Genomic DNA, 25573 nt, shown 5'->3' with positions numbered 1-25573 from the left:
AGAAGATTGCATTGGTATATCATGAGCCTGAATTCCGTGAAATACTGACTCTTCTTCCTTCCCACCCCTACTCACTCCCCAAGGGGCAGCTAGGAGGTCCAGTGGATAGAGCACCAGCGCCAGAGTCAGGAGGACCTGAGTTCAAATCTCACCTCAGACACTTGACATTCACTACCTATGTGACCTTAGACAAGTCACTTAACCCAATTGCCTCATCCTGGGTCATCTCCAGTCATCCTGATGAACATCTGGTCACTGGATTCAGATGACTCTGGAGGAAAAGTGAGGCTGGTGATTTGCACAGCCCTCCCTCACTCAAAACAAAGTCAAGTGCAAGTCACGTCATCATTTCTCTGATGGCATGGCTTTCTTTGGCAACGAAGGATGAACACACATACACTCCAAACAGATGAAGAAGACATGGGAGAATTGCTTCCTGTCCATCTCCCCCACAGAGGGTCAGTCAATAAACATTCATTTCAGGCCTATCATATGGCAGGTGCTGTGCCAAGCATTGGGCAAACAAAGAAAAGCAGAAGACCATCCCTGCCCTCAACAAGATTATAGTTTAAGGGATGAAACAACCTTCAAACTGTGTACAGTCAAGACATAGACAGGATAAATTGAGGAGATAACCAAGTGTGGGAAAGCTCTTGAATTAAGGGAAATGGAGAGGTTTCTTGTGAGAGCTGGGATCTTAGTTGGCACTCTAAGGAAGCCAAGAAACAGGCGATAAGAGAAAGAGGGAGAAGCTTCCAGACATGGGGGATAGAATGAGAAAATTCTCACAGAAGGAATTCCAGGGTCTCCTTCACCTAGGTTTCTGAGTTTCTGGGCTTCTAAGATATCATGATGAGATGTGTACATTCAGATTTGTTAAGACTTTCAGGTCTTTGGTTCCAAGAGCTGGACTTCTAGAGTCTGACTCTAGATGGGCCCTATCTTATCTCTGGATCTCTCTTGATGGACAGAACAGAGAAGATATGAGAGAATAGAAGCTCAGTTTCGAGAAGGAAGGTGTCACTTTGGTCACGAAGCCTGTCTATGGTGATTCATCAAGGCAAGAAGGTGACCCAGAGGTGCCAAAGCCTGTGCCCCTAGGATGGCAGCTCTGGACAGTTTCTTTAATCTAGAAGGGCTTGTATCACCAAGTATGCAGAGGCTCATGCCCAGTAGACTAGCCATGTGGGATGAGTTGTTATACCAAGGCAGCCCATAGTGAAAATAATACAACCCACAATGATTCTAATGTTGAGCTTAAAATCCAGCTTGCCTTTGAGCCCTTGTTTATAATCAGAGATATTGAGGTGGAAGTGACCATGGAGGCCAGCTACTCCAGCTCTCTCTCCATACCTGAGGAAATTGTTGCATAGGGACATTTCCCCCAAGACTGCACTGGTGTTAAGCTGAGAGTCAGAATGTGAGGAGAGAGTAAAAAAGTTAGTGGACAGTGTTGAGAGTCACCATGAATAGGCCCTGCAGAAAGAACAACTTGAGTCTTCTCCAAATATGAAGGGCTTTCAGTGCCTAAGTAGGGGATATGTTAATATATCTATTTAAGATTAATTGAATGGAGGGCTCTTTTGAACGCTGGTCATCCTGTCAAAGAAGACGAAAAAGAGCTGGCTGTCATTACCAGGGCAGCTCATAGCTTCTCCTTGAAGTAAAGAAAGGGAACTGTGGTTGGAGCCATAAGTCCCAAGGCCATCATTTCACTTACCATGTTTGGGTGCTGAACAGTTCTTCTCGGAATGGTGATGCTTGCTTGCCCTTAAGAAAGAACAGATATGTGAGAGTGACATTCCTAAAATAAGTAATAGATTTCCCCAAGGTGGAAGGGATGATTGGAATAGAGTCAAGGCTTATCTTGGATACCCTCAGGCCTCTTATCGTATCCCTACATACAACCTCCTCACTGTAAGTATCTTCACCTATAGGTAGTATTAGTCTACTAATCAATCTGGATAGTCCTCAGTGGCCTTTTCCATCACTTGGCCTCTCACTAGGTTGTGAGTAGCAACCTGTCTCCTTTTTCTCTACAGCCCCTTCCATTCTTTCTCTTCAGTCCCTTTGTTTGGGTATCTAAGAAAAATGTTCCAGGCCACACCCCACAGGGGAAAAGAACCCTTGTTTCCAAGAGGCAATCAAGTATGAAAGATGAGACAAAATATAATCCCAGAGAAGAAAGCTACCTAAGGGAATTAGTATTAAAAAGTAGCACTTTGGGAAGAGAGGTAGATCAGGTCCAGAAGTGAATTCAGAATGCTGAAGACCAAACAAATATCTCTCCCCTACCCAGGGAGACAGCAGGAAGGAGGACAAACATAGCAAGTATTATTTTACCTTCCAGTCTTTCTGAAGAAGAAAAAATAGATGATGCCTCCAGTGAGAGCCACCCCAGCCAAGACTCCAATCACAATACCAGCAATGTCCCCTGTAGAGAATGAGGAGCCATTACCTCTGCCTGGGGACACTTTCTCTGTGGACAGAGAAGAGGAAAAGAATCTTGAGTGGTTTGAGTTGTCTCCAATATGAAGTGGCTACACTTGCGCACAGTGTCTGGCACTCTGGAAATACTTATTAAATGCCTGTTTATCAATGAAACGGACTTGACCTTTGTTCCTCAGAACCTAGGGATCTCTGTTACAAAATCGTATTGCAGGCTATCTGGAAACATCTGAACTTTGGGCAAGAACAGGAACCTGTATGTAATCAATCTCTGAACCTGTAATTTCCTGACCACAATATGGCCACTGCACTTCTCTGTTTCTTTTGATGGTGCCACCCTCATCCCAGTAATCTAGGTTTCTTTCTTTGCTCTCCTCTCCTGTCCTGTCCTCTCTGCTTCTGTCCTCTCCTCTCCTGACCTTAACCCTTAAACCTACTGCACTCTGAAGCGCATAGATTGGATCCCTGCCCAAACTCCATTTAAGTGGTGTTTTCTGAACCCTATTGGCTTAAAAGTGATTATCAACAGTAACTGTTGCTCTTTCCCTCCCAACTAGATTCAGTTATTTTTTCTTTTTCTCATTGTGGGGGCCACTCCCTGATTACTTCTTAAAAGGGCCTATTCACTATATGGACTTCAAGGTCTCTTTCATCACCAAGTCTGTGATATGCTCCAGGATCCTTCCACCCCATTTTACAAAGGAGAATATGGAGGTTCAAAGAGATGAGATGATTGTTCAGACAGAGAGTGACTTCTATTCTAGGACCTGAGCTCTCTCCCTCTTTGCCTGATGGTGCCTTTTCCAGACCAGGCACCAGAAGGCTCAGAGCTGGTAGAGATCAGAGGACCCAAAATCTCCATTTTGGAAGGCCATTACCACCAGCTAATGCACCCCTTATTTTCTTATTTTTTTAAATTTAATTTTTCTTTTTACTCATTTATTTTTTCCACTTTTTCACTTCACTTTTTAACTTTTTAAATTTACTTTCACTTCCACATGATTTTGAGTTCCACACTTTCTCCCCAACTCTCCCCTCCCCTAACCCCAAGATAACAGGCATTCCAATTACCCCTCTCCCCAATCTACCCTTCCTTCTATCCCCCCTTTCTTTTATCCCCTTCCCTTCTGTTTTCTTGTAGAGCAAGATGGATTTCTAAACCAAATTGCCTATATAACTTATTTCCCAGTTTCATGTAAATACAATTTTTAACATTTGTTCAGTTCCAAATTCTCAGTTTTCTTCCTTCTCCACGTACCCTCATTGAGAAGGCAACCAATTTGATATAGGTTATACATGTGTATTCATGCAAATCACTTCTATAATAGTCATGTTGTGAAAGACTAACTATATTTAACTCCATCCTATCCCACCACCCACTTATTCTATTCTCTCCTTTGACCTTGTCCCTCCTCAAAAGTGTTAGCTTCTGATTACTCCCTCCCACCATCTGCCCTCCTTCTATCATCCTCCCTCTGATCCCCTTCCACCCTCTCTTTCTGTAGGATAAGATATATTTCCATACCAAATTGAATGTGAATGTTATTCCCTCCTTAAGCCAAATCTAATAAGAATAAGGTTCACTCATTCCCTTTCACCTCCCCCCTCTTTCCATCCACTGTAAAAGCTTTTTCTTGGCACTTTTATGTGGGATAGTTTACCTCAGTATACTTTTTCCTTTCTCCTTATCCCATTATATTCTTGTCTCCCCCCTTAATTTTATTTTCTAGACATCACCCCTTTGTATTCAACTCAAACTTTGCCCTCTCTCTATATGTATGTGTGTATGTCTGTGTGTATGTGTAAATGTATGTGTTTGTGTATATGTATGTAATACATACATTTTATGTATATACAAATATATGTGTGTGTATATATGTGTGTGAGTGTATATATGTGTGTGTGTGTGTGTGTGTGTGTGTGTGTGTATGTACACATATACATATACATATACCAAACTCCAGTTGAGGGGCTCTTTTTGGGACATTCCTGGCTTCAGAATGATTATCAAAAGTAACTGTTGCTCTTTCCGTCCCAGCTACATTTACTTACTTTTTTCTTTGTTTTGCTCATTAAAGGGGCCATTCCCTATTTACTTCTTGAAGAGGCCTATTCACTGAATGGGCATTACCTTACTGTAAGTGAGTAGCTGAACAGGCCAAGGTCTCCCAGTGTACCCTGGGCCTTCTCTGGTCATCCTAGTCTCTGGATCCCGATAGCCCAGGAGGGGAAGTGAGGCTGGTGACCTTGCACAGCCCTCTCTCACTCAAAACAAAGGCAAGTGCAAGTTATGTCATCATTTCTCTGATGTCATGGTCTTCTTCGAAAACAAAGGAAGAACACAGACAGACACACACATATGTGTATATACATATATTATATGTACATACATATATTGTGTATTATATATGTATGAACACATATATACATGTGTGTATACATATACAAACACACACACACATATATATGTATATATTTTTTCCCTCCACCTACCCTCATACTGAGAACGATTTCATGAGTTACAAATATCATCTTTCCATGTAGGAATGTAAATGGTTCAACTTTAATAAGTCCCTTATGATTTCTCTTTCCTCTTTACCTTTTCATGATTCTCTTGATTCTTATATTTAAAAGTCAAATTTCCTATTCAGCTCTGGTCTTTTCATCAAGAATGCTCAGAAGTCTTCTTTTTCATTGAATGTCCATTTTTTCCCCTGAAAAATTTTTCCCTCAAGAATTATACTCGGTTTTTCTAGGTAGGTGATTCTTGGTTTTCGTCCTAGCTCCTTTGATCTCTGGAATATCATATTCCAAATCATTCAATCCTTTAGTGAAGAAGCTGCTAAAAATTGTGTTATCCTGATTGTGTTTCTACAATACTTGAATTATTTCTTTCTGGCTGCTCACAGTATTTTCTGCTTGACCTGGAAACTCTGGAATTTTGAAACATTATTCCTAGAAGTTTTCCATTGGGGACCTCTTTCAGGAGGTGATCCACAGATTCATTCAATTTCTATTTTACCCTCTGGTTCTAGAAATGTCCAGGCAGTTTTCCTTGGTAATTTCTTGAAAGATGATGTCTAGGCTCCTTTTTTGATCATGCTTTTTCAGATAATGTAATAATTTTTGAAGTTATCTCTCCTGCTTCTGTTTTCTAGATCAGTTGTTTTTCCAATGAGATATTTCACATTGTCTTGTATTTTTTAAATTCTTTTGGTTTTGTTTTATAATTTCTTGATTTCTCAGGAAGTCATTAGCTTCCACCTGCTATATTTTAATTTTGAAGGAACTATTTTCTTCAGTGAGCTTTTCAATCATCTTTCCCACTTGGCCAATTTTTTTAACGCTTTCTTCTCCTTGTTGACTTTTAGGACCTCTTTTGCCATTTGGGTTAGTCAATTTTCTAAGATGTTATCTTCTTCAGTATTTGAGTGGTGTCTCCTTTAGCATGCTGTTGACTTGTTTTTCATGATTTTCTTCCATCACTCTCATTTCTCTTCCAAGTTTTTCCTCTACTTATCTTACCTGATTTTAAAAATCCTTCTTGAGTTCTTCCATGGCCTGAGACCAATTCATATTTTTTCTTGGAGGCTTTAGATGCAGGAGCTTTGATTTTGATGTCTTCTTCTGATTGTATGTTTTGATCTTCTGTGCTAGACCCACATGGCTCAGGAGAAGTAAGTGAGATTGGTGACCTTACACAGCCCTCCCTCAGTCAAATCAAAGTCAACTGCAAGGCCTGTCATCATCCTGATATCATGGCCCTATTCAAGAACAAAAGATAAACACAAGCCATGAGTGAGTAGCAGTTCCTCTCCTCTCCTCTCCTCTCCTCTCCTCTCCTCTGGTGTTCTGCCCAGGGGAAGGTAAATTCCATGGTCAAAAGCTGCTTTTTTTTCCTTTGGGTTTACTGGGTGCACTTCTTGCTGAAAGATCAGACCTTAAACCCAATTCACTCTGGAGTTCATGGTTGAGTGGTTATTTGGTTGATTGTTGTCCTTCATTTTCAAGTAGGACCAAAATGACATCACCATGATAAAGTGAAGTTTCAGTGTGTCCAGCTGTGGCTGATCAGATGAATAGAAGCTTGGAATGCTCTACCACAGGTTGGGCACAGATAGTCTGTATGAATTTTTGGGGTGGATATTCCAAATTTGCTCATCCTATGTTTACTTTGTGCTGCCTCAGTTCTACTTTGCTCAAAGAGCACAGCACCTTTTCTTATGTGGGCATGCCATGCTGAGCAGTCCTGTGCCAGTGTCTCCCATGTTTCACAGTCAAATCCAAAGTTCTAGAGAGATACCTTGAGAGTGTCCTTGTATCACATCTTCTGACCACCATGAGATTGCCTGGCACATGTCAGTTCCCCATAAAATAATTTTTTTGGAAAGTGAACAACACAGCCAGCCCATCAGAGTTGTGTTCTCTGAAGCACACTTTGAACGCTTGGCAGTTTGACTTGAGCAAGGACTTCAGTACTTGGTACCTTATCCTGCCAGGTAATCCTCAGAATCTTCCTAAGACAGTTCAAAGGAAAGCGCTTCAGTTTGCTGGCATGGCACCAGTAGACTGTCCATGTTTCACAGGCATATAACAATGAGGTCAACACAACAGCTCTGTAGAACTTCAGTTTGGTAGTCAGTCTAATACCTCTTCTCTCCCAAACTTTTCTTTGGAGCCTCCCAAACCCTGAGCTAGCTCTGGCAACGTGTGCATCATCCTCATTGTCAATGTGTACATCCCTGGAAAACACACTACCAAGGCAAGTGAACTTATCCACAGCATTCAAAACTACTCCATTTGTTGTAACCAGTGGTTCCATGAATGAATGTTGTGGTAGTGGCTGATGGTGCACCTGTGTTTTCTTGGTATTAATTATTAGGCCAAAATTATGACAGGCAGCAGAGAATTGGTCCATATTTTGTTGCGTCTCAGCTTCAGAGGCTGTATTGAGTGCACAAACATTTGCAAACAGAAAATCATGTACCAACACTCCCTCCACTTTGGTCTTGGCTTGTAGTCTTTTCAAATTGAAAAGCTTACCATCAATGTGGTAGTTGACTTTAATGCTGTGTTCATCCTCATTGAAAGCATTTGACAACATGGCTGAAAACATCATGCTAAAAAGCATGGGAGCAAGTACACAGCCATGTTTCACTCCACTGGTGACTGGGAAGGCACGAGAGCATTGTCCACTATCCAAACCCAGGAAAACATGCCATCATGAAATTGATGCACAATAATGATGAACTTCTCCAGGGAGCCATATTTTGACGTAATTTTCCACAATCCCTCATGACTAACAGTGTCAAAGGCCTTGGCCAGATCTACAAACATTGTGTACAGATGTCTGTTCTGCTCCTGGCATTTCTCCTGGAGTTGTCAGGCAGCAAACACCATATCAGTTGTTCCTCAGCCCTTTCTGAAGCCACGTTGGCTCTCAGTTATATGTCCATCTTCCAGGTGAAGGACCAGCCAACTAAGGAGGCTTCTAGCAGGGATTTTGCCAGCAATAACTAAAAGAGAGACCTCTCCTGTGATTGTTGCAGGACAATTTATTCCCTTTCCTTTTATAGAGATGGACAATGGAGGCATCCTTGAACTTCCTCTTGCCATAGAAACTGGAAAATTTCAATCACATTTTTATGAGCAGTAATCTCCCTACCTTGTAAATCTCAGCTGGAATAGAATCAGCACCAGGTACTTTGCCACATGAAAGAAGCCTAATGGCCTTCAAAACCTCTTCTTCAGTTAGAAGTTGAGCTAAAAAGAGATTGACTTCCACTTGGTCAGCTTTCAGGGAATCATAAAAGTGTTTTGGATTGCTACTATCAGCATAAAACTGAATTTCATCTGCCTTCTTACTAAGCCAGGAATCCTGCATCTCTCTAAGCTTTGCTTGTACTTTGCTTTTGATGGAATTAAATGCTGCCTTCTTAGGGGTGGATGAACTATCCTGCTGGTAAATCCTGTGGGGTTCTCATTTTTCTTTTAGCAGCTTCTGAATTTCTCCATCATTTTCATCAAACCAGTCTTGGTGTTAGTGAGTGTTCCGACCCAGATGAGCAAATGCAGTGCTGTACACCAAGTCTCTGAAAGTTGCATGCTTCTTTTCTGCTCCACTGTTGCCAACCATGTGTTGGCTCAACTTTCCCTCCAAGTTAGCAGCAAACTCTTCACACTCAGAGAAGTGCTCTAATTTGTTGATATAGATTCTTGTGGTAGTCATTTAGGCTTGGGCGTGGCACTTTTGATGAATGCGAATATTTAGCTTGGAAAGGATAAGTCTATGATCAGTCCAGCACTCTGCACCACACATTGCCTTTGTCACTCTCATATCTTGTCTGTCTCTTCTCCTCATGTAGTCTATTATATGTCTATGTTTACTTCAAAGGTGTATCCATGAAGTTTTATTGTGTTTAGGTAAATGAAAGACAGTGTTCGTGATGAGGCCATGTGATGCCCAAGTCTTCAGCAGCAAATGACCATTGCTATTGCTGTTTCCAACTCCGTTCCTCCTTAGAACTCCCTGACAAGTCTGGTAGTTTGGGCCTACTCTAGCATTAATGTCACTGAGAATTATAAGCTTGTCCTCTTTTGGCACATTGGTGATAAGGGTTTGTAGGTCTTCAAAAAATTTTTCTTTGACTTCATCAGGGTTCGTCATGGTGGAAGCATAGTCACTGATGATGGTGGCATGACATTTTCCTACAAGTGGCCATCACTTTGTCCTGAGCCTCTCATTCACTCCTTTTGACAGGCATACCAACTTGCTGACTAGAGTAGTTTTGATTGCAAAACCCACAACAGCTTCATGGCCCTCCACTTCACTTTGCCCACTCCAGAAAAATGGGTATCCAGCTCCACCTTCAGTAAGTTGGGCTTCACTTGTCAACTTTGTTTCACTCAGGGCTGCTATTTGGATGAGATACCTGCTGAGTTCTCTTTCAAGAGGAGGAGTTTGTCTTTCAGATCTACTGGATTTTGTGTCGTCTATAAGTGTGCACATGTTCCATGTGCTGATGGTGAGTGGGATCATCTTTGCAGATGTTTTGTGCATTTTATATATTTTTTTGTGTTTTGACCACATAGTGGGATTCCCCACCTGCCGCAGTAATCAGGTCCATGTTGGGTAAGCAGACAATGTTGAGGGCACCTCTTCCAGTCCCTTCCTCACACCAGAAAGTGAGCACTGCAATCATTCAAAGGCTGCTCAGACACTTAGGGGGCTGCCAAGTCCCTCTACCTCCAGTGAGAAATGACCCTATGGCCTGGGCTGCCTGTGTGCAGGGTAGTGACTACAGCTCCCAGTGTGTCTGCATCTGCTGCTTCATCATTTCTTTGCCACCACAGGATTTTGAGGCATAATAGTAAAATAGGAGATGTCTTTTGATTTGTGCATAAATTGGATTTAAGTGAGACAGAGTTGCACAAAGTCATCAACCTCACTCTCTCCTCCAGGGCCATGATAGTTCAGAGTCATGATGACTGGCAATGGGTCAGGCTGAAGTAGATGACCTTGGCATCTTTGGTGTCTAACCAAGCCCTAAGTACTCCAGATCACCTATTTCAACTCTCTTCATGGCCATTAGAATAAATTGTTCTCATCTGCACATTCCACCAGAGGAAGTTTTCACAAGCTTAAGGTAGACACCCCCCAACTCACCAATGAATTTAAGACCCTTTGGTTACCCTCAAGTTGGTTTGGCCCATCTACCAAAACGGTTTACTGGGGTATGGTTGCTACACATGCTACAGCTTCTTGGAGCCACATGTGAGAGTTAGGTAGAATAGGTGAAAAACAAAGTTGAAAAGAGCCCCATAAAGGGCTCAGCAGCCATCATACCAAGGTGCTGGTCCTCCCTGAACACACCCTCCACCCTGGAACTCATAGGCTGGACAAGAAGTCCCCACCTACCTTGCACAGAGTGGATGTAATAACTAAATAGTAATTGTTTCTCTTTTTCCCAGATAACCTGAGGATCTTCCCCTTCAAATCTGACTTTTTTTATTAAAGGGGTCATCCCTTGAATATCGTAAAGAAGCCTATTTATTGAATGAGTGTATCTCACTCAAAGTAAGATTGTGATAAGACCTAAGCCTGAAATGGCCAGGGTCTCATATTGCAGCCTGGGCCATATCCAGTTATCCTAATGAGTATCATGCTACTGGACCCAGATGGCTCAGGGGAAGAAGGTGAGGTTGGTGACCTTGTACAGTCCTCCCTCACTCAAATCAAAGTCAACTGCAAGTCATGTTCTCATCATAACATCATGGTCCTCTTCGAGAATGAAGGACAAACACACAAATCACCAAAGTAAAATTACTTAAGTCTGGAGTTTCCAAGGTGCCCTCTTTCTTTCCAGGCTCAACAGAGGGTGCAGTGGACTGAGCTTCTTTCCCAGGTCACATCTGTTACAGTGTCCTGTGCTGAGGAGGAGAACCATACCTCCCAGCCTGGGATGGCCTCCCCCTGCCCTTTGCCTCATAGACCCAGGCTTTCCTTCCAGAACACCCTGAAACAACACCTCCCCAGGAACCTTTCCTGATGCCGTCATCTGCTGTTGCCCATCCTACATATTAACCTTGTATTTTTCTAGAGAGTCTGCCAGGAAGCCAAACAGAACTGGGTGCTAGTTTTGTCTCAACACCATAGTTTAATGCTGGGTGAGCTGCTTCATCCCTTAGTGCCAAAAGAAGTTTCAAAGACCAGGATTTGCAGACAAGGTGCCAGCCTGCTTTGGTGGAGGGGTTGTCTCCCCCAGGAATTGCCTCTAGCCAGTAATCATCAGTCCAGGACTGACCCCTCGTTTTTCACTTATTCCAATACATGTATACATGTGTCAGAAAGCATTTTCCTTGAGATTAGTGGCTCTTTTTTTTCTCCTTTTATGCCCAGTCCTAAGCCCAAGGCCTTTGCATGTAGTAGAAGCTTAATAAATACTTCTAGTTCAACAGATTTATGATTCCCAGGTCGTTCTTCCCAAAATATCCACTGTCTAGTTACTGAGTGACAGGAAGACCACTGCAGATGACCAGCAGGGCCCTGCCATAACCCTGGCTCCTGCCTCTCACCTGTAACCATTGAATACAACCTGCTACAGACAGATGCCTAGCACAATTTCCAGAAGGCAGACCCTGGAAGAGTGCCCTTGACCTTGTATCCAAGCTGTACTTTTTTTTTATTTGAGACTCTGCTTGTAGATGTTTTCAAGGAACTTTCTCCCTTGGGTTTGTATTTTGGGCATTTCTGTCTCAATGACAGTTTCTTTTCATGGTAGTATTTTTGGTTTATTCAATATTCTAGCCCAGAAGTGGGGAACCTGCAGCTTGAGGGCCACAAGTGACCCTCTAGGTCCTCAAGTGTGGCTCTTTGAATCCAAACTTCACAGGATAAATATCCTTAATAAAAGGATGTGTTCTGTAAAATTTGGACTGAATCAAAAGGCTACTCCCAAGGACCTAGAAGACCTTATATGTCCTCAGGGTCTCAGGTTCCCCACCCCTATTCTATCCCTACTTCTTGAACTGGTACTTTGTTATTAGAGCCAGGCTCTGCACCCATCTGGAAGGAATATCTGGTCTTATTTGGTCTTTGTATTCCTTGGTATCTTGCTGCTGCTTTCTCTGGATCTTCAGAGTTCTGTTCCTTAAGGATATGAGGAGTGGCTCAGGATGGTCATCTGCTAACAACTTTCAGTGTGCCCAAAGCAATGCTATTCAGAGAATTCTGATCACTCTCCCCTCTTGTCTGAATTTGACTAGCTCTTACTTTAGATTTGCAATGCCACTGCAGACTTGTCCCTAGTTCCAGCAGACTGTTCCTGACCACAGCTGCTGTCAGCCAGCCAAAAGACTCTGATGGTATAGAATTACAGGCTTCCCCTTGTTCTGAGCTCTCTGCCATGCTCACTCAGCTGCAAGACTCAGCCCCAGATAGAGGATGGAAATTCAGCTCCTTGTCCACTATACAGCCACAGACCCACAGCTGCTCCCAGCTCTCAGCACAGGTCCCCTCTTCAGCACTGAATCTATGACCTAGCTCTAGACTTAGACTGCAGAGCTGGTCATTGACTCCTGCGGCTGTTCCCTGCCCAGTGCCAGGCCATCTCTGCTGAATCCCTGCCCACTTCTTCCCCAAAGTACATAGCCTAGGGCCCTCATTTAGTCCCTAGTCTTCTCATCACCTTCCTGGTTGGTCGATGTGCCTGGACTTTAGCCTTTATATCTATGCTGCACTGGGGAGGAAAATCACTCTCTGCATTTTCCTCTTGGTCTTTGGCTCCTTTGAGCCCTTTGTTGGAATGGTTGTGAAGGAGAGCTGGGCTGGAGGGCTTCTTTCTCCTCTTCCTTCTGCTACCTTGCATGGTCTGTCTCTCAATTAAAAAAAAAAACATTCTACAAATGCATTTGTATAATGACTCCTCCCCACTCATGGCCTATTTCCTATAGTCTCATCATCTTAGCTTGGAGTTGGGGCCAGTTTTACCTGGAATTGAGGGACTGAAAATTAACTTTGGATTCCCCAGATTTTTACACATCCAGGTTGTTTGGGCCAAGTCAGAAATGAACTAGTGATGTGACAGTGGTCATATATTAAACAAACTCTGAGCCTTGAGTGTCAGGTTCAATTTCACTGGTCTACCCAGTATTGATGAATGGCATGTACCAACCAGATATGTCTGCGATCCTCTCTTTTCTCTGCTAATTATGCTTTACCTTCTAAGTAACCTTTAGTGTACTAAGTCTGGCATTCAAGGTTTTTCACAAAATGGCAACAGACCTTTATAATACTTCTCCTGGTCATATATGATCTGCTCAGGCTGCATTGTTTTACGTTCTGCTCTCAGACACGTACTATAGCTTCCCTCCTCTGATCATCGGCTCAGGCTATTTCTCCATGGAATAGCATATTCTCCCTGTTAAAGTACCATCATCCTTTAAAACAAAATTCAAGTGTTAGCTCTTCTTTGAAACCTGACCTGATTTCTGCCCAGTCCCGAACCAGAGTGGTCTTTTCCCCCAGGTCTCCGACAACACTATTTTGTAGCCATAGTCTAAGTATGCATATAATGTAATATTGCACTTCAGTTAACTGTGTTTGGGTTCTGATTCCTCCACTAGATTGTAAGGTTCCTGAAAATAGTAAAGGGAGTCTTAGTTAAACCTTATATTTCCCTCTGTGCCTGTCACAGGGCTCTGCAGAAGGCCTGCACCTAAATGTGTGTCAAATGATGAATGAACTTGTATTGTACATGACATTTTCTAAGGTGATTTTAGCAGAGAGGGAGACTGGTCTCCATTTTTACCAAAGATAAAATAGTTATAATTGGACTGACATTCATTACAAGTCTGACCACATTCATCAGATCTTTACATGTTGTCTCCTAGTTCACCATGAAAAACCATCCTCCTTAATGGGCCTGAGCACCTGCTCCTGGCCTCCCACCTTTGGCCAATTCAAAAAGCTAATTCTCTTAGGGAAGGGAGAGACCACTTACCAACCAAGACTGTGACATCCTTAGAGACTGATATGTTGGTCACGTTGTTCCATGCCAAACATGTATAGCTTCCTGAATCTTCCCAAGATGTACTGTTGATGGTGTACATGTTATCAGAGAAGTTAGAGTTCACAGTACCATTGACTTGCCATTCATACTGTGCAGGGGGGTAAGACTCAACCTGACACACTAAGGTCAGTGGATTGTTGACTGTGACTTGAATCTTGTCTCCTTCAGGGCTTGGAGAAAATGTGATAGTGTCTGGTCCGTCTGTGAAAAAAATAGAGAGATGAGATGAGAGCCATTGTTGGGGAAAGGATTGGAGAAGGAGGAGACTCAGAGTCACTCACAGTTCACAGTCAGAGTAAGGGGGTCACTTCTGTTGTTGCTGATTGGATTCCAGACTTCACACTGATAGGACCCTGCATCCTCCCTCCTCACATTCCTGATGTTGAGCGTCTGGTTGTTCTCAGACAGGTACTTCCTCTCATTGAGTGACAGGGACTCATTATTGAAGACCCACAGGATGTTTATCCCCTGGTGTTCTGTGACACATGTGATGACCAAAGTGCTATCCTCCAGGATGCTGGTACTGTTGGCAGTGATGGTGGGTTTAGATACTATTTCTGCAGAGAGGAAAAGAAGAGAGAGTTCTGTGAGGGACTGCCCTGTATTTTCACCGGGTCACGTCTCCCAAAGCCCAAGCCCAAACCCTTCTACTGCAGACATACAGCAATGGTCCCTGGCCCCATGGGCAGGGAGATGCCCCCTGGGTCTATAGCTGTGCCAATAAGGAAGGTGAGCAAGAAGCCCAGGGGATGAAGTGCTGTGTCCTGGGCCAACTCCTCCTCCAGACAGCTCCCAGGACATGCAAACCTAGTGACTAAGGTGGGGATGGGAGTCAAGCATTTATGAAATGCCTACTATGTGCCTGGCACATGGTGGGAGCTATCTACATGCGGTTATTTTCCTCATTATTATAATTATCATTCTTGTCAAGCATAGTGTCAAATATCACGTTATCTAATGTATCCTCTTGGGAAGCAGGGGCTACTATTCTTTCCATTTTACAGTTCAGAAAACTGAGGCAGACAGTGGTTAAGTGACTTGTCCCAGGTCACACAGCTAGGAAGTGTCTAAGTCTTTCTGAATCCAGGCCCAGTGCCCTCCCTATCCACTGGGGATCCCAGCCTCTCACCAGTCATCTCATTCTAATCCAGGTCCTTAACCTGGAGTCTGTGAATTTCATCTTTAAAAAGGGTGGAAAACTGTTTTTCAGTAGAATTCCTTCCTCTGAATTCTATAGATTATATTTTCTCCAATTGAAAGCAACCTTCTGAGAAGGAGACCCTGGCCTCCCCTAGTCTTCTTGGGGCTCTTTGATATAAAAGAAAGCTCTCCTGGCTCCCATCGATCTCTGTTCCTCAGCTATTCCCCTTAATTTACTTTGTTCCTTCCTAACTGTGGTACCAGGAAGAATATAATGCACATGTTATGTGGGTCTTGTTTCCTCTCCTTGTGCTGACGCTTACCTCCTCTGGGCCTCAGTTTCCCCATCTGTAAAATGAGGGAGCATGACTAACTGCCTTCTAGGTCCCTTTCACCAGGATCCTCGCACCCCACTTTACAAAGGGGAAAGTGGAGGTTCAAAGAGATGATGAGATATTGTTTGGAAATTGAGTAGCTTCTCTTATTCCAGGATCTGAGCTCTTGACCTCTTTGCTCAGTGGTCCTTGGGGGCCTTTCTCAGACCAGAAACATGAAGGCTCTGAGCTGGCAGAGATCAGAGGACCTTGGAGCTCCATCTGGATCTCATCTAATGTACCCCTCTTACTTTTCTGATGGGAAAAACGAAGGCTCCCAGGGGTGAAGTGACTTACACAAGGTCCATTGGATAACAATAACAGACTTGGGGTTGGGACCCAGGCATTCTGGTTCTGAAGCCAAGCTCTCTTCAGCACACCCCAAATTCTCTGAGGATGTTGTCTCTCTATAGATATGGGAGCAATTGGCAGAGGGACAACCTCAGCTTAGAGCAGCTCAGAGCCGCTTTGCTTTGGGTTCCCCCTTCCTCAGGTGCCTTAGGAAGGCTCTGGGGCCGATCTAGTTTCATTGGCAAACCCAGTCTCCTTTCCAAATCAGAGCCCCTGCCAGAGATGGGCTCCCACGTGTGTGAGGGTGGCTGTGCTCCCTTCCACAAACCTCCCCTAGACAGGGTACCTCTTGGGGAGACCTAGGACATCCACAGCGCCTGGCTTGCAGTGTGAAAAGCTTGGGCTCCTACAGGCTCCCGGCAGATTTGAGCCTTATGCACTATCCATGGTCAAATGAGATGACATTTATAAAGAGCTCAGCATGGTGCCTGCAGACAGTAGGACTCAAAAACTCCTTGTTCTCTTCTTCCTCCCCCTGGTGCAGTTTTTGTTCCTCCTTTGACCAGCTGGGGACACAAAGAGGTCAACAGATACTTTCTGCCCCAGGAGAGACACTGCAGCATCCCCTGAGGACTCAGGAGCCTTGGCTAGGATGAGACCCAGGGTAGATCAACACTCTGCCCCTGTCTGAGCAGCAGAGAACCAGAGATGGCAGGGGGCACCTGGCCCAAGATCCCTCAACATGACTGATCATTGGTCATCCAGCCTCTGCTCATTCAGGACCTTATCAATGTTCAGGTCCTGTTTCCCTGGTGGTAACCTTTGCTTGTGAGGTCTTCCATATGCTGTGTGACACTGGCCCCCTGGGACATCACCCTTTGGGTCCTAGTTCTCCCCTCAGGAATAATATAGAGTATTGCTGACCTGCTACCACACAAAGGCTTTTCAGGATCCTGAGGACTGCTTTCTTGTGCCCTCCCCACTCTGATCCATCCCTCCATCCATTACTGAGTCACCACATTCTTGTGGGTGGATACTCTGATGCTTCAATTGACTATGATTTGTAGGAGGTCTTCCCTCTACCCCATAGTTCTTGGCCCCTCTATCCTTAGCAAATGAATGTCATGAACTTCTGAACCTGCAGAATTCATCTCATGGCTAAACTTGGAATGATGGGCCTCTGTGCACTTGGCAAAGAGCAGTCCTGTAATGATGGACTTTCCTGGCTTCATGAGACATGAAGGTTACCTTCATGGCTGGGGTCTTGTGCATGTCCATCTTAACATGAGGTGCCCAGAAATGAGTACAGCATTTGTTCCCAGGCTGGCCTGTCCCTCGCAGGGCCCAGAAGGACCCCTGCTTCCCTGACTCCAGACAGCATGCTTCTATTGCTACAGCCCAAGATTAAGTTACCTTTCAGTCCAAACAGTCCATGAATTTTTTCTACACCAACTGTTGTCAGGTCTCTTTCCCCACCATTTGTATTCAGTCAATTCCTCTAAACCCCAAGACTTTGAAGAGAGGGTCATTTAGTCCCAGTTGAATCTCATCTTTGTTTGGGGAACTCTACTGAGGAGAAGCCTTCTATCTGTCAAGGCTATCTGCCTCCATTTTGGATCATTGTAATCATTAGAAAGTTTGCTCTGACAATTAGCCTGATTCTACATCTCTGCACCTTTGATTCACTGTTCTGGGGTCAAGTACAGCAAGACAAATCCCTTTTTTGCTTGATAGCTACAGAAGACTTGGAGACACAGCCCTGTGATTTTGGAGTTGATGGGACTTTGGTGACCATCAAAACCATCTCAGGTCTGAAGAAGAATCTTTAGTACATTCTACTTGACAGATGCTAGTGCAGCCCCCAAAGAGGAGGAAAGGAAGGATGGGGAAGGGAAGGAGCCTTTATTAAGCCTTTAGTGACTACTATGTGTGCTCATCACTGTGCTAAGTGCTTTACAGGTACAATCTCCTTTGAACTTGCCTACTTTAGAGGAACCCATTCTACTTTGGGACAGCATTAGGGAGTTTCCCACTGAAGACCAAAATGTCCAGTTGTATGGGACTTTTAAGGCCATTGTGCCCTCTCTCCATTTACCTCTGTGTGCTCCTGGCTCTGCCTTCTGAGGCCAGATGGAACACATCTGATTTCCCTTCCCTGGAACAGTCCAACAAACTGCTATCATGTGTCTACCCCAAGCCTTCTCTTCCCCAGGCTAACCTAAGTTCCCTCAGCTGACCCACCAATGATATGGATAGCAGGCCCTTCATCAACCTGGTTGCCTTCCTCTGGACACTGTCCAGTGTCTCAATGACCTTTGTAAACTGTGTCATCTAGAACCAAATACAATACTCTGTGTGCCACTGGATGGTCTGGAAGGACTGTTATCTCTTTATCCTTGGCAGTGGCCATGCTTCAATTGCAGTATATTTTTGGCTACCTTATCATTCCATTGACTCAATTATGAAGCTTGTGGTCTACTCAGAGTCCTGCCCCCTCCCCGTCAAGTTATTTTTTCAGATGAACTGCTGTTTCACCATTGGATTCTGAGTTTGTGATGATCCCCTCTTTCATGGAAGCCTGCCCTCTTTTTAGGCAATTTAACATTATGTCCACAAGTCAGGTTTCCTGTTTGCCCCAATCTCCCCCTCTCTAAACCAACTCTCCTTACTTACTTGAACTATTTTTCCTATTACTTGGTGACTAGTACTTTCCCTATCTGGACCCATTCTTGGTTATGCTTTGGACTTTTTGAACTCAAGGGCAGGACCTAACATTAATGCCCAATAATTTCATCTGGTCACATTTCATTCACCAGACCAGCTTGCTGAAATGCTTCTGGATTCTAATTGGTTCATGCATATAGTCACCTTCCTCTTGACTTTTTCTTCTTAAATTTCAAAATTATGCTTTCAGTCTCTATAATTATTAGAATAAGAGTCACCACTTACATAGCTCTTTACATATATCGTCTCATTTGACCCAAGTCAGAGATAAGAACATCTACCAAGACAAGGTCAAGAACAGAAACCTCTGAAGATTTGTATGAACTGATTCAGAACTAAGTGAGAAGAACCAAGGGAAGAATTTATACAATAGCTACAGCACTATAAAGGCAAAGTGCTTAGAAAGACTGAAGACTCCAATCAATGCAGGGACCAACCAGGAGTCGCAAAGACACACAATGAAATAAGCTCCTCACTTCCTACCACAGAGATGACAGACTCAGGGTATACACTGGTGGAGAGATCTTTTGCGTATAGCCAACATGGGAATGAGTTTTGCCTGACTGTCCATATCTGTCACAAGAATTTCCTTTCTCTTTAGTGGGGTGAGCAAGAAGAAGGGAGAGCAAATAGATTTGGGTTAATTGAAAATATTAAATTAGGAAATTTAAACCAAAGGAATGAAATACTCTCAAGTGTAGGGTGAACCAGACTAAAATGGAAATGGGAAATATTTACCAAAACAAATAAAAATATAATAACACAAAGACAATAACCCATTTAAGAAATAAGTCAAATATATGGGCCTTAGCAATCCTTCTGTGTAGCTTTAGGCCAAGAAGAGTCATCCCTCCTTCAAGGCATATCCTGCTGCAGTCTGAATTTCTCAGGGTCAGATCCCCAACCCATAATTCTAACTCTTTCTCCTGCTCTCCATTCCACCTATCTCAGACTCAACTCCTTTCAACACAACACATACAGTGGCAGGAAGTTGTGGGTTTGTAACAACAAAACTCCACAAATTTTGCCATAGGTCTTAATAGGGCTGAGAAAGAAAAGGAAACTGAGGCCACAGATGATCTCTCTAGAGTCCTGCTATGCACCAGCGTGAATCAGAATGCAGAGAGTCTGTCATCTGCACATGTGAGTGAGACATAATATCTACTCAGAAGCCATTGTCCGCAGAGCACATGTGGAATGTCAGGCAAGCTACCAGACCAGAGAAGTGAGACAATGGTGAGATGCCAGACCTAGGCACATAATCCTACAGCTATTCGACCAGTCATCCAGACAAGAGCCCAGTTTCATATCGGGCATGTCTGCGTGTTACAGCATGTCACAAAGAAGGAACATATAAATGCAAAGGTGAATCTCTGTGGGTGAAAGGAGACAAAGTTGAAATTTCCCTCCCCATCTTCTGAATTTCCCTTCAAAAGGGGATCAGAGCCAAGCCTATTACATGATCAGAGCTTACATTGCAACCAAGACCCCCATACAGGTCCATAGCACCAAGTGAGACAGACTGAAGGAAAGACCACAGAGTCCAGGGACAGTCATTGAAGATGTGCCCCCAGAACTCAGGGGAGAATGAGAGGTGTGTCTCTGACAGAAGGACAGAACGGAATGAAAATGAGAAGGAGGACAATGACAGCAACCACTCACATGCTTTTTGTACCTAAAATGTAAAAAGAACTTTCTCTACCACTGAATCTTGTGCTATGGGAAGTGAAGGATTATTCAGCCTTCCAGAACAAGAAACTGAGGCTCAGAATGGAAGAGGGACACCTGGGACACCAGGTATATTACAGAGTCAGGTCTCCAGCCCAAGTTTCATGATTCTGAGCTCAGAGCTCTTTCCACCACAACATGTAGTGCCAATGGGCCCAGGGGGCAGAATGCCACTAACTTTTATTTCTTTCATGCCGGGGAAGGGGAGAGCCCAACACAAAGCTGAGGACAGGTCCATCTACTCAGCAGAGATTGTGACATTGATGTCTTTGCTGCTAGACAGGCCAGTGGCTGAATTAGATGCATTACAGGTATAGGTTCCAGTGTCATTCAGAGACACATTAGAAATAGAGAGCTGGGGTGTGGATGTCCTCTCAACTCATTGAAAAGCCAAATGTATTGGACAAGTGGATTAGAATCAGCAGAGCAGGACACCTCAAGAGTTGCCCATACGGGGTAATTAGGGTCTATGGGGACAATCATGGGGGTATCCAGGCCATTTAGAGCAAAGTCCATATTGAGATAAAGACAGAGAGAAGGGGAATTCCCTGTTCTAAAGCCCATCACCAGGGATCATTGTGTCTCCTTGACCCTCCTTGGAGCTGGACATTCACAGTTCATTCTCCACTTTTTAGGTTTCAACCTGAGATCCCTTAACTTGGAAGGTCTTAAGGCCTTCCCTAGGTCAGCACCATGGCTGGCCCAACTCCATCATAGATGGGAAAGCATCATGGCCAATGTGGGCCCCCTAAACTCAAGAGAGACAGGAACCTCAGAGATCTGATCTTCAGCACTCAGGCAAGTGACTGAATGAGCCTGACCTCTGGAAACACACCACCAGACTATGAGCATGAACCACATGGAAAGAGAATTTACTCACAAGTAATATTCAGAGTGAATGGTTCACTCCTATTTCTACTAACTGGGTTCCAGATTTCACACTCATAGGGTCCTTGATCTTCTCTTGTTACATTGATTATAGTGAGTGTCCTGTTATCTGGAGACAGCACTATCCTATCACCAGCTGGGGAGCTTTGGTTTATGAACCAAACCAGGTCTGTGACATCTTCACTGTCAGACTGGCATGTCAAGGAGACAGAGTCCTTGTTCTCCACTGGGGCCATGTTGGTGCTGATGATGGTAGGTTTGGGTAGTGGTCTTGTGCAGAAAATAGACAGAAAATTATGATTTGCTTCCTTTTCTTACCCTTCCAAACAAACATCTGGTTTAGAAGTACCTCCCTATGCCCTTGGCACAGAGGGAGATCTTAGAAGATGAGGCCAAGAACCTGTGATCTCATGGGCATGGACTGCTTTCTGTGATGCAGGTCATGGCTTTTTCAGGCCTTAGGAGGGCTGAAAGATCTTGAGTTGCTGTGGCTCACAACCATATTCCCCTCAATCCCAAGCCCCTGATGCTGAATCTTTCCAGTATGACAGACTGGTACAAAGATGACAGGCTCCCATGGTCATTACCTTGTCTGTACGTGAGGCCTTTCTAGCTTGGCAGGAACTGGGAGAGTTTATGCTCTCTTGGACTGGACTTCAAGAAGCCAGGCTCATGTTGACACCTTGATGAGATATTGGTGAAGGCCAGAGGACAAGCTAGAGGCATCACCTTAACTCCAAAGGAAAGGGAGAGATTGGGAATAGATCAGCTAACAGCCACATGCAGAATGGAGTCCTGGGCTGGAAATCAAGAGACCTGGTTTTAATCCAGGGATTTCTAAGGCATAATAGCACCCGCTGTGCCTAGGACTGTGTCTTGCCCTTAGGGGAAGTTAATCCCCATTTACAGAATATCCTTGGATTCTCTGCTCTGGACCCTCCCTTTTCCCAGGAGTTTCTTCTCCTACAACATGAGAATGTTGAAGCTGATTTTCTTCAAGGTCCCCTCAGGCTCAGATATCCTTTTGTTACACTAGGAAGCAGAGCCTTCATGGCCAAAGGAGGGCCCAGATACTGGCCTTTCTTTGTCTCTGGATTCTCTGTAGTAGGCAGGTCAGCCTGACCACTGAGAAAGGTGTGTGTCTCAGAATAAGCCCTGGGGCAAATTTAGCAGACTCATCCTTCCCCAGCTGTCTAGGGATTGATTTCCAAAGACGAAAAGTTAGGAATATTTGCATTTTTCTGACCTTCTTTCTCCCTCTTTTTGGTAGAGTTCCCACTCCCTCCCTTGGTCCCTGTTTAGAGGTTTAAGGTGAAGGAGAGTGTGACTCATCTCTTGCAAAGATATTGGGAGAGCCTTGTATGTTGTAAGGCTGAGTGGGATTGGCCAAGGAGCTGAGAAGGCTGAGGCCAGCTAACCATTTCTGATGTGTAATGAGGACACACAGGGCAGTGAACATACTCCTGGGAAAGAAGGCGATGGTAGCCTTTTTAGAGGGTGTCTTGGCAGCCCTGATGGATCTTATACCTGACATGGCATAGTGCAGAGTGTTAGACTTAAGAAAGACCTGAGTTCAAATCCTGAGTTCAGATGACTCAGGGATTTTACTTACTAGCAAGTCATTTAACACATCTGTGCCTTAGGCTCCTCATCTTTAAAATGGAGATAATAGTGCTCACCTCTGAGTTGTTGGGGAGATCAAATGAGACCATCTACATAAAGCTCTTTGTATGACATAAGGTGTTGCATAGAGGTAAGTTTTCACCTTTTGTAACAAGGAGAGTCCCAGTAGGTGGACTTGGCTGGAGGAAGATGGGGTAGAGCGAGGCTTTGAGGTCATGGTCACTCCTGGAGTGACAGGAGCTAAAGGGGATGGATCATGGAGAGAGAGGGAAGTAGGACACAGGCCACTTGGAGACAAGACAGAGCCCATGACACACTATAGGGCAAAGGAGAAAGAGTACTGGATTCTGGGTCAGAGGGTCCTGGATTCAAATCCTTCCTCTATGTGATCTTGGCCAAGTCTCTTCCTCTCTCCAGGACTCAGTCTCTTTGTTTGTAAAAGGAGAGGGTTACATTAAAGTATATCTGAGATCCTTTTCCAGGGCTAAATAGAGGATTCCATCATCCTTGCATGACTGGTTTCTCTGCCTTTCTTTGTCCCCCTCCAATGCACCCATCACACCACTGTGAAAACAATGGGAATTGTACCTAGATTTGATCATGTCACTCCTCTCCTCAAGGACATCTTGGGGGTTCACTGTTACCTACTTCTCAGGATCAGATTCCTTTACCTGCTGTTCAGGCCTCTGTACTTCCTTCAGCCATCCTTCCTCTGTAGCCTTATCTCATCCCACTCTTATACCCATGTTAAATCCTCTGACCAAACTGGATGACTGTCTGCCTACGAGGTGTGTCTCATTCTCTGCAACCTTCAAGCCTTGGACCATGATTCATAGAGCTATAGGGCAACAGATTTTGAGCTGGTAGGGACCTTAGAGATTATCAGGACTGCTGGCTCTCCACCTTCTTAATCTCATGGGTCCCTTGGACTGTCAGTTTGAGGAAACCTATGGATCTGTCTCAGAGTCATGGTTCTCAACTCACAGAATGTAATACAAAGGAATATAAAGAACCCAAAAGTTAGTGAAAAGAAAGATGTGAGTTTTTTTCATCCATGTTTATGAATTCCCTGAAGTCCAAGAATCCTGATCTAGGTTGCTACCCTTTGTTGTTAGAGGAGAAAATCGAACCCCCACATTGTGTCTTGTCTATCACCAAACAGCCAGCAAGCAGCAGATCTGAATTTGAACCCAGGCCCTCTGACTGCAGGTGCAGCCCTCTTTCCCCTCTAGGGAATTACTCAAGGCTCAGACCTGCAGAGAACAGCCCGTTGCTACAGGAGTCAGCAGCATCTGATCTCAGGTATTTCAATGTCTGAAAACATTGTTTTTTATACCACACAGTCCTGTGTCTTACATATGATGAAACGGAATTGTATTTTTTTAAACAGTTCCAGAATTATTCCAGTAAGAAAGCACAGAGTCCCTAATAACCCAGGGCTGAGCTAGCTAGTCTGCGAGGCTCCTCCCAGCTCTAGGACCTCTCCTTGGCCAAAGGGCCAGTTCTGACCAGCTCAAGGACAGTTCCATGTTGGAGCAGAGAAGAAACAGCAGCTGGAGTGTCTGAGATTCCCCAGGGAGCTCCCTCATCATGGACACTCCCTGCCCCATTGAACCAAAGCAGTGAGTATGACCAACAAGATGCCCCAGAAGCATTGGAAGGGATGGCCAATGAGAAGCAAGGAAGCCAGAGGAAGGAGCCAACTCCTCAAGGGTCAAGATCTGTTCAGAACTATGAACACCAGGAGAAAGGAAGGAATCCCAGCAGTCCAGAGACCTCGTGATCCCAGAAAAAAACAACACAGCAGTCCAGAAAGAAAACTCGAAGCCAACGTCTGACATGAGCCCTTCTGGTTTCAGGGCATCACTGCAGAGAGTGGGGGAGGGGGAAGCAAGTCCCTCCAGGTGTTCTCTATCTCTCCACCCTGGATGGCTCAGGTCAGCACAGCCTCCTCCCAATGGCATTTCACACCACTCTTTAGAATCTTAATGTTTCAGCACACTTGACTTCCATCACAAACCACACCTGACAGAAAATTTACTAGAGACCACTGATCTTTTCTTTCTTATTGACTTACCATCACCCCTCTCCCTACATTTATACTAGAGGATCCCTGTAGAAACCATCTTCCTGCCATTCTCACATCACTTTCCATCTCCAAGAAGCCTTTCCTCATATCCCCTGCCTCAGCTGACAACCCCTTGTCAAATTATCCTAAAGCAGTTTACCCCAGGTCCAGCACTGGGCCACCTAGTTGCCCAGTTCACTCATTGGCCAGGATTGAGTAGGAAGAGCAGTATCCCCGTTTTACAGATGAGGTAATGGAGAGTCATAGAACTCAGGTGACTCATCTGAGGATACACAATAAATTCTGAATCTGAATCCAGATCTTCTGATCCCAGGTCTAAAGTTCACTTCTTTCCTTGGCCCTACACCTCTAGAAGAAGCTGGAAGCCTTGGGAGAGCCCAGTTAACCTTCTCTCTAGGGAAGGGCCCAATCTTCTGCTGCCTTCAGGCTTGAGAAGACTCTGCAGGGGAACTGAGGCAGTCTTGACCCACACAAGCTCCTTGTCTCAGCTCCTATCACTGGGTCTTCTTGGTGCCCTGTTTTCTCCCAGGCTCCTCAGAGAGTCCAATGGGCTGAGCTTCCTTCTCAGGTCCCAGCTGCTATAGTGTCCTCTGCTAGAGGGGACCCATGCCCCCCAGCATGGGGTGCCCTCCTCTTGCCCTCCCCCTCTCTTCCTCTGGCAGAATGTTTTCCAGGAAACCTTTCCTGATGCCATCATC

The 25573-nt window shown here is 44.4% G+C and overlaps 2 protein-coding genes across 3 annotated transcripts in view; both read right to left on the bottom strand.

Annotated features, from left to right (window-relative positions):
- Positions 1–25573, bottom strand: part of LOC140503726 (cell adhesion molecule CEACAM6-like) — a 35521-nt gene that overhangs the window by 6561 nt on the left and 3387 nt on the right. For both annotated transcript variants that reach the window (XM_072607957.1, XM_072607956.1), the window contains exons 3-6: positions 14300–14575; positions 13950–14219; positions 2344–2479; positions 1721–1770 (exon numbers count right to left, since the gene is read on the bottom strand). In XM_072607957.1, coding sequence (XP_072464058.1) covers positions 1721–1770; positions 2344–2479; positions 13950–14219; positions 14300–14575 — 732 coding nt within the window. The remainder of the gene's footprint in view (positions 1–1720; positions 1771–2343; positions 2480–13949; positions 14220–14299; positions 14576–25573) is intronic.
- On the bottom strand, positions 20514–21399 carry LOC140503160 (cell adhesion molecule CEACAM1-like). Its single transcript, XM_072606974.1, has 3 exons — positions 21156–21399; positions 20729–20742; positions 20514–20630 (listed from the first exon to the last, which is right to left on the bottom strand). Exons 1-3 carry the CDS (start codon positions 21397–21399, stop codon positions 20514–20516), a joined length of 375 nt encoding a protein of 124 aa, XP_072463075.1.

This window comes from Notamacropus eugenii, chromosome 5, assembly GCF_028372415.1.
Source record: "Notamacropus eugenii isolate mMacEug1 chromosome 5, mMacEug1.pri_v2, whole genome shotgun sequence".
Classification (NCBI taxonomy): Eukaryota; Metazoa; Chordata; class Mammalia; order Diprotodontia; family Macropodidae; genus Notamacropus; species Notamacropus eugenii.
Note: the sequence above shows the minus strand (reverse complement) of the source record. Positions and strands in the feature narration are given on the sequence as shown.